The 15,556-nt window shown below is 43.7% G+C and overlaps 1 protein-coding gene across 5 annotated transcripts in view; it reads right to left on the minus strand.

Moving 5' to 3' along the window:
• The window catches only part of GK5 (glycerol kinase 5), a 105,562-nt gene extending 90,196 nt beyond the window's left edge, over positions 1 to 15,366 (minus strand). For 4 of the 5 annotated variants that reach the window (XR_007776030.1, XM_050965975.1, XM_050965974.1 and 1 more), the window contains exons 1-3: positions 15,213 to 15,366; positions 4,565 to 4,658; positions 2,881 to 2,956 (exon numbers count right to left, since the gene is read on the minus strand). Coding sequence is in view for 4 of the 5 variants with exons in the window: in XM_050965975.1 (XP_050821932.1) it covers positions 2,881 to 2,956; positions 4,565 to 4,658; positions 15,213 to 15,344 (302 nt within the window). In the remaining variant the exon portion in view is untranslated. The remainder of the gene's footprint in view (positions 1 to 2,880; positions 2,957 to 4,564; positions 4,659 to 15,212) is intronic. The other variant, XM_050965976.1, reaches the window with a different exon arrangement.
• Between the last annotated feature and the right edge of the window lie 190 nt (positions 15,367 to 15,556).

Raw genomic sequence — 15,556 nt, forward strand, 5'->3', positions numbered from 1 at the left:
GAGGAAGAATTAGTCCTCTGGCCCTGGTGGAGACTAGTTAATGCTTCGTACAATCACCATCAGTGAAGCTTGCAGTTATTCCTGATAACTGTGGCAGGCAAAGAAATTAGAGTAATCCACCCAGTAGTCCCACTGGGACTACAGATTAATGATAACTCAGTAACATACTCCAGAGATCCTAACACTTGGGCCTGGCAGAAAGATAATGTGTGCAACACAGTAAATGTAAAGGAGTGTAGGAGAAAAGAAGGTTTGTCCTATATCTGTGAAGACCAAGCATTGGAGGAACATGATGAAGGCTTCTTCTCACAACCTGGGAATAAATCTCACTGTTCCTTCGATGCTATCCAGGAAAAGGGGTCTGTTTTAATCTATGTTGGTAAAGCATGCATGTGTGTAAGAACTGTGTGGGAAGCACTGCATGATGGAGGATCTCTGCTCCAAATGTTAATGAACCCGCACCTGCACACACCCAGCTCAGTAGTTATCAGACCAATTCTAGTAATAAATCCTTTATTGGTATCCAAAATAGTGAAGCTCCCTAACTGCATTGTGAGCTCCCTCCAAGGACCACCACCCAAAGTCAGGAATGATCAGCTCCCATGGTCTAGCTGAACAACACAACTTTGGTATACTTCCTTGTTTACACAAACAAATGTAGTGTTCTTTCTTGAACCACTGTTGTTGCTAGTGTGGAAGTAGAATGAATTATAATAGTAAGAATAGAAAGGATTAAAGAAATGTTGTCTGTACCTTTAAGCAAAGTTGTTGGAATGTTGCAACCAGGTGTCAGGAATACGGACATTAACATAGAACAATTGCACCGTTTAAGGGCAATTGGTGAAGCATTAGCCTTAGATCAATAACAGTTAGTAAGGAAATAGGATATGCATGCTGTGCCCCAGGTGAATTTTACTGTTTTGATTTCTTTATCCCTTTGTCTAAATTCCCGCTCTTTTATCTGTATAAATAAGACCGTTTGGGCCTTGCATGGCCACTCACATATTCTGAATGTTATTGGCGGAGCGCTGCGCTAATAAACAGAGTGGTCTGACAAATTGTGAGTCCTGATTCTAACTTTGACACTAGATGACCTTCTGAGGTCCCCTTCCAACCCTGATAATCTATGATTATAACTGTTTGGCTCCCCTATGTTTATTCCATGGCAATAAATAACTTTTATGATTAAGCTGGTTGCTTCTCTCCCCCACCCCTGCCCACCTTCATGGGGTTTTTTTGGTTTCCTTATTGCTCTGCAGCAACACTCCTTGTACCTAAGCTAAAAGATCCCTGCAGTACCCAAAAATCCTGTGGGATTTGCTCATCAAGTGGGTTACTACTATAACAGTTGTGGGGATAGAGACATGCTGAACCTGGGACATATGAGAGTGGCAGCTTGGAAGTGCTGCTCAACCCAGTCTGCTGAGTCCCAGGGCATAGAAGGGCGGCAGACTGAGCAGGCTGGGTCAAGCAGCACTTTCAGGCATGCTCTGTTTCAGTGTGTTGCCCATGGCATATGAGGGTGACTGCTTGGAAGTGTTGCTCAACCTAGTCTACTGAGTCCAGGGACATATAAGGGGTCAGCTTAAGAGTGCTAATTAACCCAGTTCTCTCAGACACACCGTGTGTGTGTGTTTGTGTGTGTGTGTGCGCGTGCGTGCGCATCTGATTCTGAGGCTGGAAGAACCCAGCCCTGGGGAACCTAGGTCCTGCAGGATAGCTCCATTGGGAGGGAACTTGCAGCAGGAAGAAGTAGAGTAACCCTAATAAATGAACATACTCCAAAGTAACGGGTAAAGCTAGTAACAGTAATGTACAGGTTACCTAAAATCCAAAAGGTTGATATCTTAAAAGCCGATTGGATAAAGATTAAGTCATCTGTAATACAGAACTATATAAAAGAACATAGTCCCAAACTGGAGAAACACTGGAGTAGAAACTGAAGAATGAGACTGAAGGACCAGACTAAGATCAGAGAAGGCAAGGACTATCATGGAAGGTGGAAGAACTTCCAGGGCCCCAAAACGAGCTCATTTGGGCCCATTTATCAATTCTGTCTCATCTGTTGTTATTTGTCTGGCATTAATGTATGTCCAGACACTATAAAGGGACAGGTTTCAGAGTCTGTATCAGCAAAAAGAACAAGGAGTACTTGTGGCACCTTAGAGACTAGCAAATTTGTTTCAGCATAAGCTTTCGTGGGCTAAAGCCCACTTCATCAGATGCATGCTTCTGAAAGCTTATACTCAAATTTGTTAGTCTCTAAGGTGCCAAAAAGTACTCCTCGTTTTTTTTTTTTAATAAAGTGACAATAATTCTGTCTGAAATGATTAAACGTAAATTGGATGCACTTGTGACTCAGTGTCTCAACTTTTACCCTTAAGATCTCCAATAGCAATATCTATGCCTGGATTGTGCAGTAATAGTTTTTTTTGTTTTGTTTTTGTTAAGGAGTTACCCCCTCACCAAACAATTCTTTTCTACAATTAAAAAAAGTCACACCTTATTCACTAGGCTCTTCATGACATACTAGACACATCCATAGTTCTTTCACATACACTGTTCTCTAACTCTGTGGAAGAACTGGGTAACAGTCAGGAACACTGCCTACAGAAAGTAAATCAGAGTATATGCACTACACAAACATCTAGCTGTATACCTAAACTGAGTAATTGCATGATTTTATTGCTGTAACTTTTGTCCTTCCCTCGCCTCACCTCCCTTTCTACTATAGGTTATCTTCACTCTCAGTGCTCATATAAAGTTGGGTTGTAAGCTCTTTACAGAACAAATAAAAAACCTAAAGTGCTTACATTTATAGGGCAAATCAATACACTTTTGCAACATACATTCATTTTAACCTGCACACACTGTACATACTTGTTCCATGTAATGAAAGTTCCTCTCTGTGTTGAGATGCCAAGACCAGCAATTTGATTCATTTGTAGTCCTGCAGCTAAAAGCAAAAATATATTTTAAAAGTTGAGAAATCACTTTTATGCTAATATTATAACATGACACAAATATACACCTTATGGAAAGTTAGGAAATTATTCAACAAATGTAATAAATACTGATTTTTACCCGTTGGACAGCTAAACAATGACATACCTGCTGAAATGACCAAGTACACAGCATAGATCAGCAGAGCTAGACCAATTTGTTCCAAAATAGTTGCACACATAATCCTGGATTTTACAAAAACAACATCTGCACATCGGCCCTTTCATTGCCTATATTTTTATTAGGCAATCCCTGTAGGCCTATTCAGGAAGCACCAAGAGGGGAAGACAACTACGGTGCCCCCATGGCAGAAGTAATGAGACTTTCAATAGGGATGTTCTAGATACCTTTGGGAACATAACATAGGCTAGATGAAAGGCAAGAAAGTCCTATAGATAAACAAAATCACTTTTGTGTTGCACGGACAATGGAGAGGCTTCACCCTCACAATGTAGGTCTTACTGATATTATCAGTTTGTGGAAGCACTCATACAGACAAAGTATCCCTGCCCCATAGAGCTCACAAATCTAAGAAAAAAATGATTTGTGATCTCTGAGCTACTGAAAGGGACTTCATATAACCATTCAAACTCAAGACGACAGAACTCTTTAAATGAATATTTCTAGAATTAAAAGCAAACATACTAAATGTGGTCTAAATTTTATATTTAGTAAATGAATGCTTTTATAAAATCTTCTAGAAATAGAACTATCTCCACAATTATCTTTTCTAAATTCCAGTGAAAATAGCTGTTTTAAACAAACTTTTCCTCAGAGTTTAAACCCAAACACTGCAACTTTAATAACCTGAACATGCAGCTGACTTCACTGATTTTCATTATTTATGCTGAGAAAAATAAATCAAAATACAGAAAGTGAACAAAAAGCATGACTAGCAACATGCAAACTGGATTTTAATATAGTATTAGTAATGTAAGAAGTGTCTGTTTACTATATATGATTTAAGTTGACAATGTCCCTTTACATTTAAAAAAAGTTAAATTGTAGAATTTCATATTTGCTAAGTGATTTACTAATTTTGTATAATAACCTTTTTTATTTTAAGTTCAAAATTAGTGTTCCAGAAATTATACAAATGTTTAAGGACTAAATTTGGTCTTCACATACCCTGAACGGCGCTTTGGTTGATTTCAAAGGGACTTGCATACAAGATTCCAAAGGCTGAATTTCGCCCAAAGGATATGTTAAGAAATCCCATTTAAACTGGAGGACTATAGAGAGTGAACCAAAATTAGTATTAATTTGAGATTTTTGTTGCTCTCTGGTAAGTTATTACTGAAAGCTTCATTAAAATAACTAAATAAGGGCCCAATCCTGTAAACACATGCTCATGTGAAAATTTTCATGTATTGTTATTTAGATGCATAAGGGTTTACAAGATTAGGTTGTCAGCCAGTTCTTAAGGTATTTTGTAGTTTCCTATTCAGCAATATTAATACGTTTTCAGGAGATGACACGTTGCATAAGTACAAACATAACTACTAGATTAAATTGTTTTAGTTAACATCAACTACTAGTCTTTGGTTTCATGAATGATTACCTTGTACTGCCTCTTTTATTACATCCATGAACTGAGTCCACAGAACTTCAGGATCTAGTTCAACCCAGCCAAGATGAGGATAAAGTGTTTCTACCTGTTTACAAGAAGTACAGTATTACTATGAACAGTAACAATACTAGGAGTGTCAAGGCTCCTGCAGTATACACAATAGGGAGCAGTATACAATCCCACTGTAACTCCACTGACACACTGGAGGAATATTATTATAGATGGCTCTCATCCCTTTACATTTAAAATGTTCCCTTTAATAAGCCCATAATACAGAAGGGTTCATCCCGAAAGCTTTAATTGGCCTTCCTGCTTACTGAAGTGGAACAAGTAGGCTCATTTAGGTTTCTTCTTTTTTTTTTTTTTTTCCTTTTAGAATCTAAAATCTAAAGGTTTATTGATAAAGGGAAAAAGGTAGAGATGAGAGCTAGAATTGGTTAAATGGAATCAATTACATACAGTAATGACAAAGTTCTTAGTTCAGGCTTGTAGCATTTAGGTTTCTTGCTAGGCAGGAGAAAATCCTATCCCGACTGTGTTAATGTTTTCAAAGCAGAAATAATTAGTTTTTGTTGCACTCCAGCAGGAAGGAAATTCTGCTCAGAAAGCTGAGAAAGAAGGTATAGAAAGCACTTTAAGTGTAGTCTTTAAGTACAGTCTTAAATCAAACTTGCAACAAATGTAAATGTTTAACAATTTTTTTAAAGCCACACATATTAAAAGGGATCTTTTATTTCTAAACATCTGCTCATTTATTTTATCATAATTATGTTGTTACTTTACAACTTCCATGTAAAATTGGGAAAGGTAGATAACACATGCTTTGTATATTCTTTTAGATTTTGTTATCCTGGATCTTCTATTTTTCCCCTGCAAATAACAATATTCCATATTTTAGACTGATTTAAGCCAACCGGAAGGAAACCATAATTAAAATAAATTATTTTAATCTTGTTTGATAGTTTTACTTATTAGTTATTTTCCTAAAGAAAGATTTATTCTCATTTGTTGGTATACATTGATACTTCTTTTTGCTAACCAGGAGGATACAGTATATCAGTACACATTTATTTAAACAACAATATAGTTTAACATACATCTATTCAGATTCAAAATTTAAAAAAAAAATTTGTTTTGGTTAGAAGTTGGTGAATGATCAAATTTGCGAGGCCTTCTACTCAACTTGATGGCATTTCTGTTTGTCTGTAACATGATGACTTCTGAACACCACATCCAATGAATTACATTTCTGGGAATGATCCAGGTCTCCATGGGCAGAACCCTGTTGATTTTGGGGAAAATCAGAAAACTGGAATGGTGGATGTGTGGATCCTCCCATCTAACAACTTCAACCACCTTTGTAATCCTCTATATATCAAAGAGCTGGTTGACACCAATTAATGCCTTCCAGCATAACAATACCCCTACCCTCTCAGATCACCCTCCCAACACAGTTTAACAAGTTGACAGTCTGAATGCTGGCTGGTTCCAAGGGGGAGGCGAGCAGGGAAACTGCCCTGTGCACCAACTTCCAGGAGGCGCTGGACCACTTTATTTCTCATCCCCTTGACAATTGCGGGGTCACTGAAGACAATTTCTGCCCTGGTCAGCAAAGTTGCTAGGCACCCCTGCCTGAATGACTTATCTCTCAGATAGAAAGAAGAGAAATAATGATGGGGGAAAAAGGGACACACTGAGCGATGGAGGGAGGAAGCATGGGGAAGCTTGGAATGGGGGCCACACAGAGTCCCTGCTTGGGAGGGTGAGAGGGGGCACATACAAAGCCCCTGGCATAGGGGAAGGGGGCACACACAGATCCCCTGGTAGGGCGAGAATGTAGGATCCTGAAATGGGGAAGGAGGGGGAAATGGGGAGTATAGGGGCAAAAGGGAATGGGGGACATACGGGCACACAGCCGCTGGCATGGGAGAAGTGGAGGCAAACAGAACTTCTGCAATGGTACAGGGTGAGAGGAGATGCACAAGTCCCTGAATTCGAGGGAGATAAAAAACTGGCACCCAGAACTTGTGGAGTGAAACGGAGGAATGCAAGAAGCCCTTGGTGTATGTAATGAATTTGGCACAAGACTACGCAACCCCTACTTTACCTGTTGATGATTCATTTTTTCAATGTGATTTGTGTCAAGCTTCATTTGGATAGAAATTGGAATTCACTTAAAATGCACAAAAATAACATTTTAAAACGGTTTCTGTATCTGAAGAAGCTACTACTGTGAAAAACTTGTTTAGCACTTCAGCAAACTCTGGTTCCTAGTACTTAGTCAGTGATTTCTACCAGTTCAGTAGTTTGCCTTTCTTTAACACTTCAGAAGCAAAAATTTTTTTATTCAATTTAAATGATTCTAGAGATTATACTAAATTTAGGCCTTAACAGATTGTCAATTTAAAATTCAAATATAAACAGGTTTATTTTTTAAAAGGAAAATGTATTTTTATCAAAAAATTTGATTTAAAATAAAAAATCCAATTTTAAAAAAGTCTTGAAATCACTGATTTTTATCTATCCTGTTCATGGCCTAAGAAGAAGAAATGTTGTGGGGTTGGTTTGTTTGTTTTTAGTAGACTAAAAAAAAGAAAAAAAAATGCCACATGAAATAAATAAAAATGACAAACCAAAACCTTCACTTACAACACGATGAAAGTAACAAACTTTGAGTCTTATGTCAGTTTTGAATTGTGAACCCTTTCTGAAGGTCTGTATAGCTTAAAAGAAAGACTGCCCAGAACTTTCTACCTACAGATTCCAATCACTGAATTCAGAAGCATGGTACCCACCATATTCTAAAAGGTTCCCACAGTCTCCACACACTAGCTATGAATCACCTCCACGAGGGACATGGTTCCCAGTGCTGGTGCACTGCCTATACTGGCATGTTACATAGGAGAAACTTGCAGTGCTCGGGGGGTGTTTTTTCAAACCCCTGAGCGAGAAAGGTGTAGCGCTGTAAAGTGCCAGTGTAGACAAGCCCCAAGAAATGTCCATACTGTACTTTCTGCAGTAATGTTCTCCAAAATGAGAAACTTACAACACTGTGTTGAGCTCAGTATTGCATGTTGAGTTGAGTGCTGTTCCAAACCAGCCTACACACCTTCGCTGATGTATCTCAATCCTAACTTAATAAATCAGTGTGTGTTGATCTTGTACTGGGTTTAGAAACCAAAAACAACCCATTTTACTAACCTCTGTGGCATTTCTGTCATGTACACAATTGAGTATGAAGACAAAAAATACAATAAAAAAAAATCACCGAACTTATTTGTGAGTCAGTCCCAGTCTGCACTAAAACAGACATTTTCAAAAATTGCTTCATTCAGCACCATCCAGAGTAGTCGCAAACATTTTAAAAAAAAAAAACATTTGAAGATAGTTGTGACCAACCTATAATGATTGGCGCCCCCATCTACACTGTTTGCTTAAACCAGCTTTAAAACACACACGCCCCCCCGCCCCCACACACACACATAGATGTGGCCTTAAAACAGGAACTGACAACCCACTAGAGTGCTTCTGAATTATAATCATGGAAAATTAAAAACAAACTTTAGCACACCATTTTCAACTGCAAAACACATGAAAGTGTTTTTATGCTAACTGTTTAACTGAATTACCACTGAACTGTTACTTCATGTATGAGGGGTCACAGATGTTTTAACTGCATTAGAATATAGCTACCAGCTCAGCACTTGAGCTGTACTGCAGGGTTCTCTCTAAGGACTAATAAAAGTTATTTTTAGTGGGTATTAGCCAATTATGTATTAAAGAAAACTACAAAAAACTCTATCAAGAATTAAACTGAACATTAAATAGCAAATCCAATGTCTATACAAAATTTTAATATTAACCAGTCTAACAAAAAAGCTAACATGATATACATTTTTCAAATCAAGGACAGATAAAATTCTCTCTTCTGTTTCTTTGGAACTTAACACATTTGAAGTTCACCTTACTACTAATTCTATCAGTATATTATTGGTAGACTAAATTAAAAATATAAAAGGCTACAAGATTCTTGCATCCAAAGTATAGGAATGTTCGAAGGAAACAATAGGCAGTTTTTATGTCTAATACTGATCTTTGAGCTGCTCCTGTGACCAATATAATATTCTATTTAAATGCTTATATTGCACCCCAGTCACGTTCATCATCATGACGTATCTGCACTCAAACTCTGTGAAGAAAATATTAAACAGCAGCCACTAATTCAGAGTATAATTTAATTATGCTACTTTGCAGTTATGTAGCACCTTTCATTAAAGGATGTCAAAGCACTCTGCCAACATTAAGCTTCACAACACAACTGTGATGTAGACATTATTATACCTGTAATGTAGAGAGTTAAACTGAGGGAGAAAGATACTAGATAACTTGCCCAAGATGAGTTAAAAAAAATATCTTCAGAGTTGAGACAACAACCAGTGCTCCTAACCCCTAATAATCTCCATACAAGTGCATACTACTCTCTTCCATCTTCCCAAGAAAGGACTTTTTCATCATCAAAATTAATATATTTCAGTATATTCTCTGGCATAATATAGTAGGATACCCTTGTCCAGTCTTGCTCCAGAACTAACATGGCTACAGCCATTTTCTGGCTGCTCACATTTTGATGTGACAATTACCCAGAGAGTATATCAAAGATGAAAATTACACTAGTCTGCAGTCCAGGATTTCCTATACTCAATCTTCAACCAATTACTGCTGAAGGAATTCTATGCCAAACAATTAAAAATTCTGCATGTTTTAAATGTGGAGGCTCCAGCACGGCAGTGGGGAGCAGAGGCCACTGACTGCATGGAGGTGGGAGATCGCCATGTAGCGTAGCCCTCCCCCTGCCCTGGGACACAGACTCGGTGGTGAGGCTGCACCTTACCCTGACGCACTGCAAGGGCCAGGCCTGCCCCAGAAACACCCCAGGTCCTGCCCCTCCATACTATGCACACCAAGATAGCACGTGAGATGGACAGAGTCTCGCACATGTGCCCAGCTCTGGCCCCCAATCCAGGTGTGGAGCAAGCAGGCTCAGCCTGGCAGGATCCAACTGTGATGTTGCACTCTATACGATTTTATGAAAATATGCTAATATAACTGGAATATGCGTCATGCAAAAGGTCTCTTGTAAGGTATCATTACAAAGCTTATAATCTACTGAGTGTGATCATCCTATTTGTATAAATGTACCACTCTTGTATCTGAAACTAGAAATATGAAATACAACTCTGAGGGCCTATTGTAATTATGCAAAGTGTGGGCCATGAATGGTGGTTGGGTTCTTAATGACTCCCATTAACCAGGCAATTGACCTCAGATGACTCTGCTCTACCTGTAAGTCTTCCTGTATACCTGTGTGCTGGCAAGTGGGCATGAAGTCTTACAGTGACATGTGATCATGTCACCTGAACTGGAATCCATTTTTAACCTGGCGCTTTTCCATTGAGAGGAGGGGTGCGAACCCAGAGGGACAAAGGATTCCTGCCTTATGCAAAAGATATATATATGTGGGTGGAACAGAACAAAGGGGGAGGCAGCCATCATGAGGAATCCCCTAGCTACTATCTGAGCTGGAACAAGGGCTGTACTAGAGGAAAGGATTGTGCACAGATTAGGAAGGTGCCCAGTCTGTGAAAAAAACTTATCGAATCATCTCTAAGACCTTGTCTACACTTCAGAGTTACAGCGCTGCTGATGGCTTTACAGCACTGTAACTCGCTCCCCGTCCACGCTGGCAAGGCACATACAGCGCTGTATCTCCCTGGCTACAGCGCTGGTTGTACTCCACCTCCACAAGAGGAATAAAGAGTATAACGCTGCTGCAGCAGCACTAGGGTGCCAGTGTAAACAGGGAATAATCTTACTACGCTGTAACTGACCTCCAGAACCTTCCCATAATCCTAAGTAAACAAAGATAACTCTCTTTGTTTTGTTGTGATGCCTCTGTTTGTTTTGTTGTGAACTGGGGCTCCCGGAGCTGCTTATCAAAAAAACAAACACAGTTACTGTTTGCTGTGAATGAGCTCCCTTTGGAACACCCACAGCTAGTGTTTGCTTGAAGAGAGGGGAAGGAAGGGGCTTGAGGACAGAAGCAGCACGGCGGGCGGGGGGTCTGTTTCAGGGAGGCTGCTTATCTGGTCTGTGAGGAAAAAACAAAGAGGACTATTTGCTTTCAGTGAATGGGTCGGAACTTGCAAGACAGCTGCTGACAGTGTTGGCTCCAAAAATTCACACTCTCTCTCCCCCATGCTCTGTCACACTCCACCCCACCTCCCTCTTTTGAAAAGCACGTTGCAGTCACTTGAACACTGGGATAGCTGCCTATAATGCACAGCTCCCAATGCCGCTGCAGATGCTGCAAATGCGGCCATGACAGGGCGCTGGTAGCTGTCAGTGTGGCCAGATTGCAGCTCCTTCCCTACTCTGCTGTACGAAGACAGGTTTAACTCCCAGTGCTGTGTAGCTGCAAGTAGCCATACCCTAAGGGTGAGATTTCCTGTATTTAGTAGTACTACTGTACTAGATATAGGCCATGGCTACACCGGTGCTTTACAGCACTGCAACTTTGGCGCTCAGATGTGTGAAAAAAATACCCTCCTGAGCGCTGCAAGATACAGCTCTGTAAAACCTCAGTGTAAACAGTGCCACAGCTCTGGGAGCACGGCTCCCAGTGCTGCAAGCTACACCCATAGAGGATGTGGAGTACGTGCAGCACTGGGAGAGCTCTCCCCCAGCGCTGGCGCTGCGACCACACTCGAAACTTCAAAGCAAGTGTAGCCATACCCATAGACTTGCGTGTGTTATTTTATTTTGCTTTGGTAATTCACTTTGTACTACTTGGAACAACTTAAATCCTACTTTCTGTATTTAAGAAAATCACTTTTTAATTAACTCAGAGTATGTATTAATACTGGGGGGGGAGGCAAACAGCTGTGCATCTCTCTCTATCAGTGTTATAGAGGGCGAACAATTTATGAGTTTACCCTGTATAAGCTTTATACAGGGTAAAACAGATTTATTTGGGTTTCAACCTCATTGGCAGTTGGGCATCTGAGTGTTAAGAACAAGAACACTTCTGTTAGCTGCTTTCAGTTAAGTTTGCAGCTTTGAGGCAAGTAATTCAGACCCTGGGTCTTTGTTGGAGCAGATGGGCATGTCTGGCTTAGCAAGACAAGGTGTTGGGGTCCTGAGCTGGCAGGGAAAGTGGGGAAGTAGTAGTCTTGGCACATCAGTTGGCAGTTGCCAGGAGGGTTTCTGTGATCCAACCCGTTACACCAAGCGTGGAGGGGCTTAGTGTGGGGGGATCCAGGCGTGTGGCAATCTGGGTGAGGGTGGCTCAGTGGGGTAACTGGATGCACAGGGGCTAATTGGGGGGTTCCGATGCAACGTGAATGGGACTCTGCATGGGGCATCCAGGTGAAGGTGGCTGGGGCACAGCCAGGCGGTCCAGGTGCTGGGAGATTGGTAGAGTGGAGGTCCAGGTGCAGCTGGTTGGGGCTCAGTGGGGTGGGGGTCCAGGTGCGGGGGGGGGACTCAAGTGCAATGTGTGGTCTGGGTGCATGGGTGGTGGTGGGGGTCCAGATGCAGGGGGAAGAGGCTGGGCGAAGACACAGATGCAAGCCGAGGGTGAGGCTTGGCAGGAGGGCCTGGGTGCAGGGGGTGAGGTTTGGTGGGGTGGGGTTTCAGGTGCAGGGTGGCTCAGTCAGGGGGGTTGTGTGTGGAGGGGGGCAGGTATGGGGGGGGGTCTGGGTGCATGGCGGTTGGGCAGATAGGGGAGCAGCTCCCTGTACAGTGACCCCTCCCTCTGCGACCGAGGAGTGATGGAGGCAAAAAGGGGGTAGGTAGTGCAGAGCTTCCTGCAGCCAGGGGAGGTTTCTGAGCTGGGTCTAACCCAGCGCCAGCTGCTTCTTGAAGTCCCATCCTCCACAGCCCAGCTGGGACTAGCAGCTGAGCCTGTGAATGACTGGCTGGGGCATCCCCAGCCTCGCACCAGTGACTTACCTCTCTGCCGGCTGCTCCAGGCACTCAAAACAATATGCCCGCACTGCCTGGGAGGGACATGTGACTGCTTGTGACTTTCCTTTTCTTCCCTGTCAGAAAGTCATTTTTCTGTGGGGAAGCAAAGAAAACTGCAGGGGACATGAATTCTGCACACATGCAGCTGTGCAGAATTCCCCCAGGAGTAAATATCAAAAGCATTTTGATAACCAGTGGGACCATGGATCAGCCTCCAGTGAACACACAGCACTTGGTTCTAGCCCTGATAGTTAACAGACATGAAAAATAGTTCATTTGAGAACCATCTTGGTTCTCACTCACTTGAATTTTTATTTGATTTTAGCACCCACTAGCTCTAAAAGAAGATTGAGCTAGAGACCAATGCTTTACACAAATTCACAGATGTGGGTTTGTTTGTGGCACAAAATTCGAGGCAGTTAAATTATTACAGTGGTTTGAGCAAAAAAAGCAAATAGCAAAGGTGAGTGAACACAAGTAAGTTTTGCTAGGAAGCAGAGGGAACATACAGTAACTCCCCACTTAATGTCCTCTCGTTTAACGTTTTGATCTTACGTCCCTTATAGAACATGCTCCATTTAAAGTTGTGCAATGCTTCACTATAACATGGTTTGGCTGACTGCTCTGTCCACAGGTGGCAGCCCCGCATTAGCTCTCCTACGCCCCCACCCCAATGCCTCCCACCCGCCAGCAGACCCCACGGATCAGCATCTTTCCCCCCCCCAGCAATCAGCTGGCTTGTGGGGTTCAGGAGGGAGGAAGGATGACTCAGACAGCCAGCTCCCCGGCCCTTCCCTGCCTCCTGAATGCCACAAACCAACTGATTGCTGTGGGCAGGAGGTAGGGAGGAGCGAGGAAGCACTGTGCGGGGTAAAAGGGCTTGAGGGGGGAAGAAGAGGTGGGTTAAAGGTGAGGGCTTGGGGGAAAGAGGTGGCATGGGTGGGCCAAGGGTTGAGCCCCCACCCCTGGTGCTTGCAGAGTAGGGAAAGCTGCCGCAGCTGCTGCACAACGTGCTTCTCCTAGCCAACAGCACTTTCAGCTTCCTTGCCTGCCTCATTGTTTCCAGTACCAGTGGGCTGTGCCTGTGTGGGGTAAGGAGGGGGCATCTCCCAACTATAGTACTGTACTATACAGTAAAAAAAAAAAAAAATTCACTGGAACCTAACACCCCCCCCCCCATTTGGATTTGCTTAACATCGTTTCACTTAAAGTTGCATTTTTCAGGAACATAACAACAACATTAAGTGAGGAGTTACTATAATTATGTTTTGTGAAGGATGGCCCAGTAGCCATTTGGTTGGCTTAAAAGGTTTTTTTTTTAATAAAAAGACTGCTCTGACTCTAAACACCAACACTCTCTGGAACCAGATGGTCAAATCCCAGCAAGCTCTGTCTTTATAAGAGATAAATGGAGTAATATGTAGTTTAATATATGTGTTTCATATGCATGTGGTTTGTTATGTGAAGTGCAAAAGATAATAGGATGAGAGTTTAGAAACCAAAGGTCTGTCTGCTCTGCATGGATATAGCACAAGGGTGGCCAAACTCAGTGACCCTCTAAAGTACTGCATATGATAATCTTCACAAGTTCGAGAGCTGACAAGGCTTCTGCCCTGCGACATGATGGTGGTGCTGCGGGGAGGGCAGTTTGGGGGATTCTGCACTATGGTGTCCACCTGCCAGGACTCGGGACTTCTGCCCTGTGGGGAAAGGGGTCTCAGGGCTTCAGCCCCATGGGAGAAGCGTGCTGGAGCTAGGGGATGAAGCCCCACTCCTGTTAAAGTGGCCAGGACCCATCAGACACTTCCTCCAGCGTTGAAGCCCCAGTACTTATTGCAGGGTGGAAGCCCCAACTCCTCCCCAGTCTGGTAGGCAGAGAATGGGGGAGGAGGGAAGGGCGTGTGGGGCTCTGCGAGCCGCATGCAGCTCTGCAGCTGCGATTTGCCCACCCCACACAGCACATTTAGTAAAAGAAGGGGTTTTACCAGGGCTTCCGTGGCTACAACATCCCTTCCCCACGTACAACACGCCGTGTTTCGCTAGTCCTAGCGCACATCTGTGAAGTGTCTGGGGCTCCTCCGCAATGAAACACGTTCTACGCAAGCTAAGCGATTTTAATAGGGCTGGAAAAATCCTGAATGAAGTACATGCAAACGCTGCCGCAAGACGCTAGAACTGCAACAGGGCGCATTGAAACCGGTCATTAGCACATGCTACAAAACGCTTCCTTCCCCAGAGGAGAGAGACGGGCTCTGCTCACTTCGTACCCGAGAAACCCCTACAAACCTCCCCACCCCCCTCGCGCAGCTGCCGAGCAGCGGGAGGGCAGAGCAGGCTGCCGCAGGAGGCGCGGAGGGTGCCCGGGCAGCTCTCCCGCGACCTAGGAACGAAGCTGGCTGAGGGAGGGTCTCAGCCACCGCCAGAAGGCGCGTCCCTCTCCCCGGGGAGGCAGAGTCTGTCCGCGGAGGGGCGGGGTGACGGCAAAGCCCCGACTCCGGGGGGCAGGAGCGCGGGTTACACGGTGCCCGGAAGGGGAAGAGGAACAAGGTCCCCATAACATGTGCTAGTGGGTGGAGCTGAGCCCCCTCCCCCCCAGCCGCTTTCCTTCATTCACCTTCTTGCTGCTGCCGCCTCTGACTGCCGCCTTCTTGTCGTAGACGTGGCAGCGCAGCGTCGTGCTGCCCACATCGACCCCCACCACATAGGAGGCGGCGGCGCGCGCCAGCCCTTCCTTGCAGCGCGGCATCCCCCTACAGGGCGGCGGTTGGCGCGGGGCGGGAACGTGCTGACTGAACCGCCTCGGTTCACCCTGGCGCGAGCGAACCGCAATCCCGCAGCGTCCCCACGCCATGGGCGGGCCCAAGGGTGGCCTGGACGGCGGAGGGGGGAGGGGCAGGAACAAGCACAGTTCAGGGCAGCTGCAACTGGCTGATCGAGGCGAGTGATGGCAAACGCTGA

This window comes from Gopherus flavomarginatus, chromosome 8 (genome assembly GCF_025201925.1).
Source record: "Gopherus flavomarginatus isolate rGopFla2 chromosome 8, rGopFla2.mat.asm, whole genome shotgun sequence".
NCBI lineage: Eukaryota > Metazoa > Chordata > Testudines > Testudinidae > Gopherus > Gopherus flavomarginatus.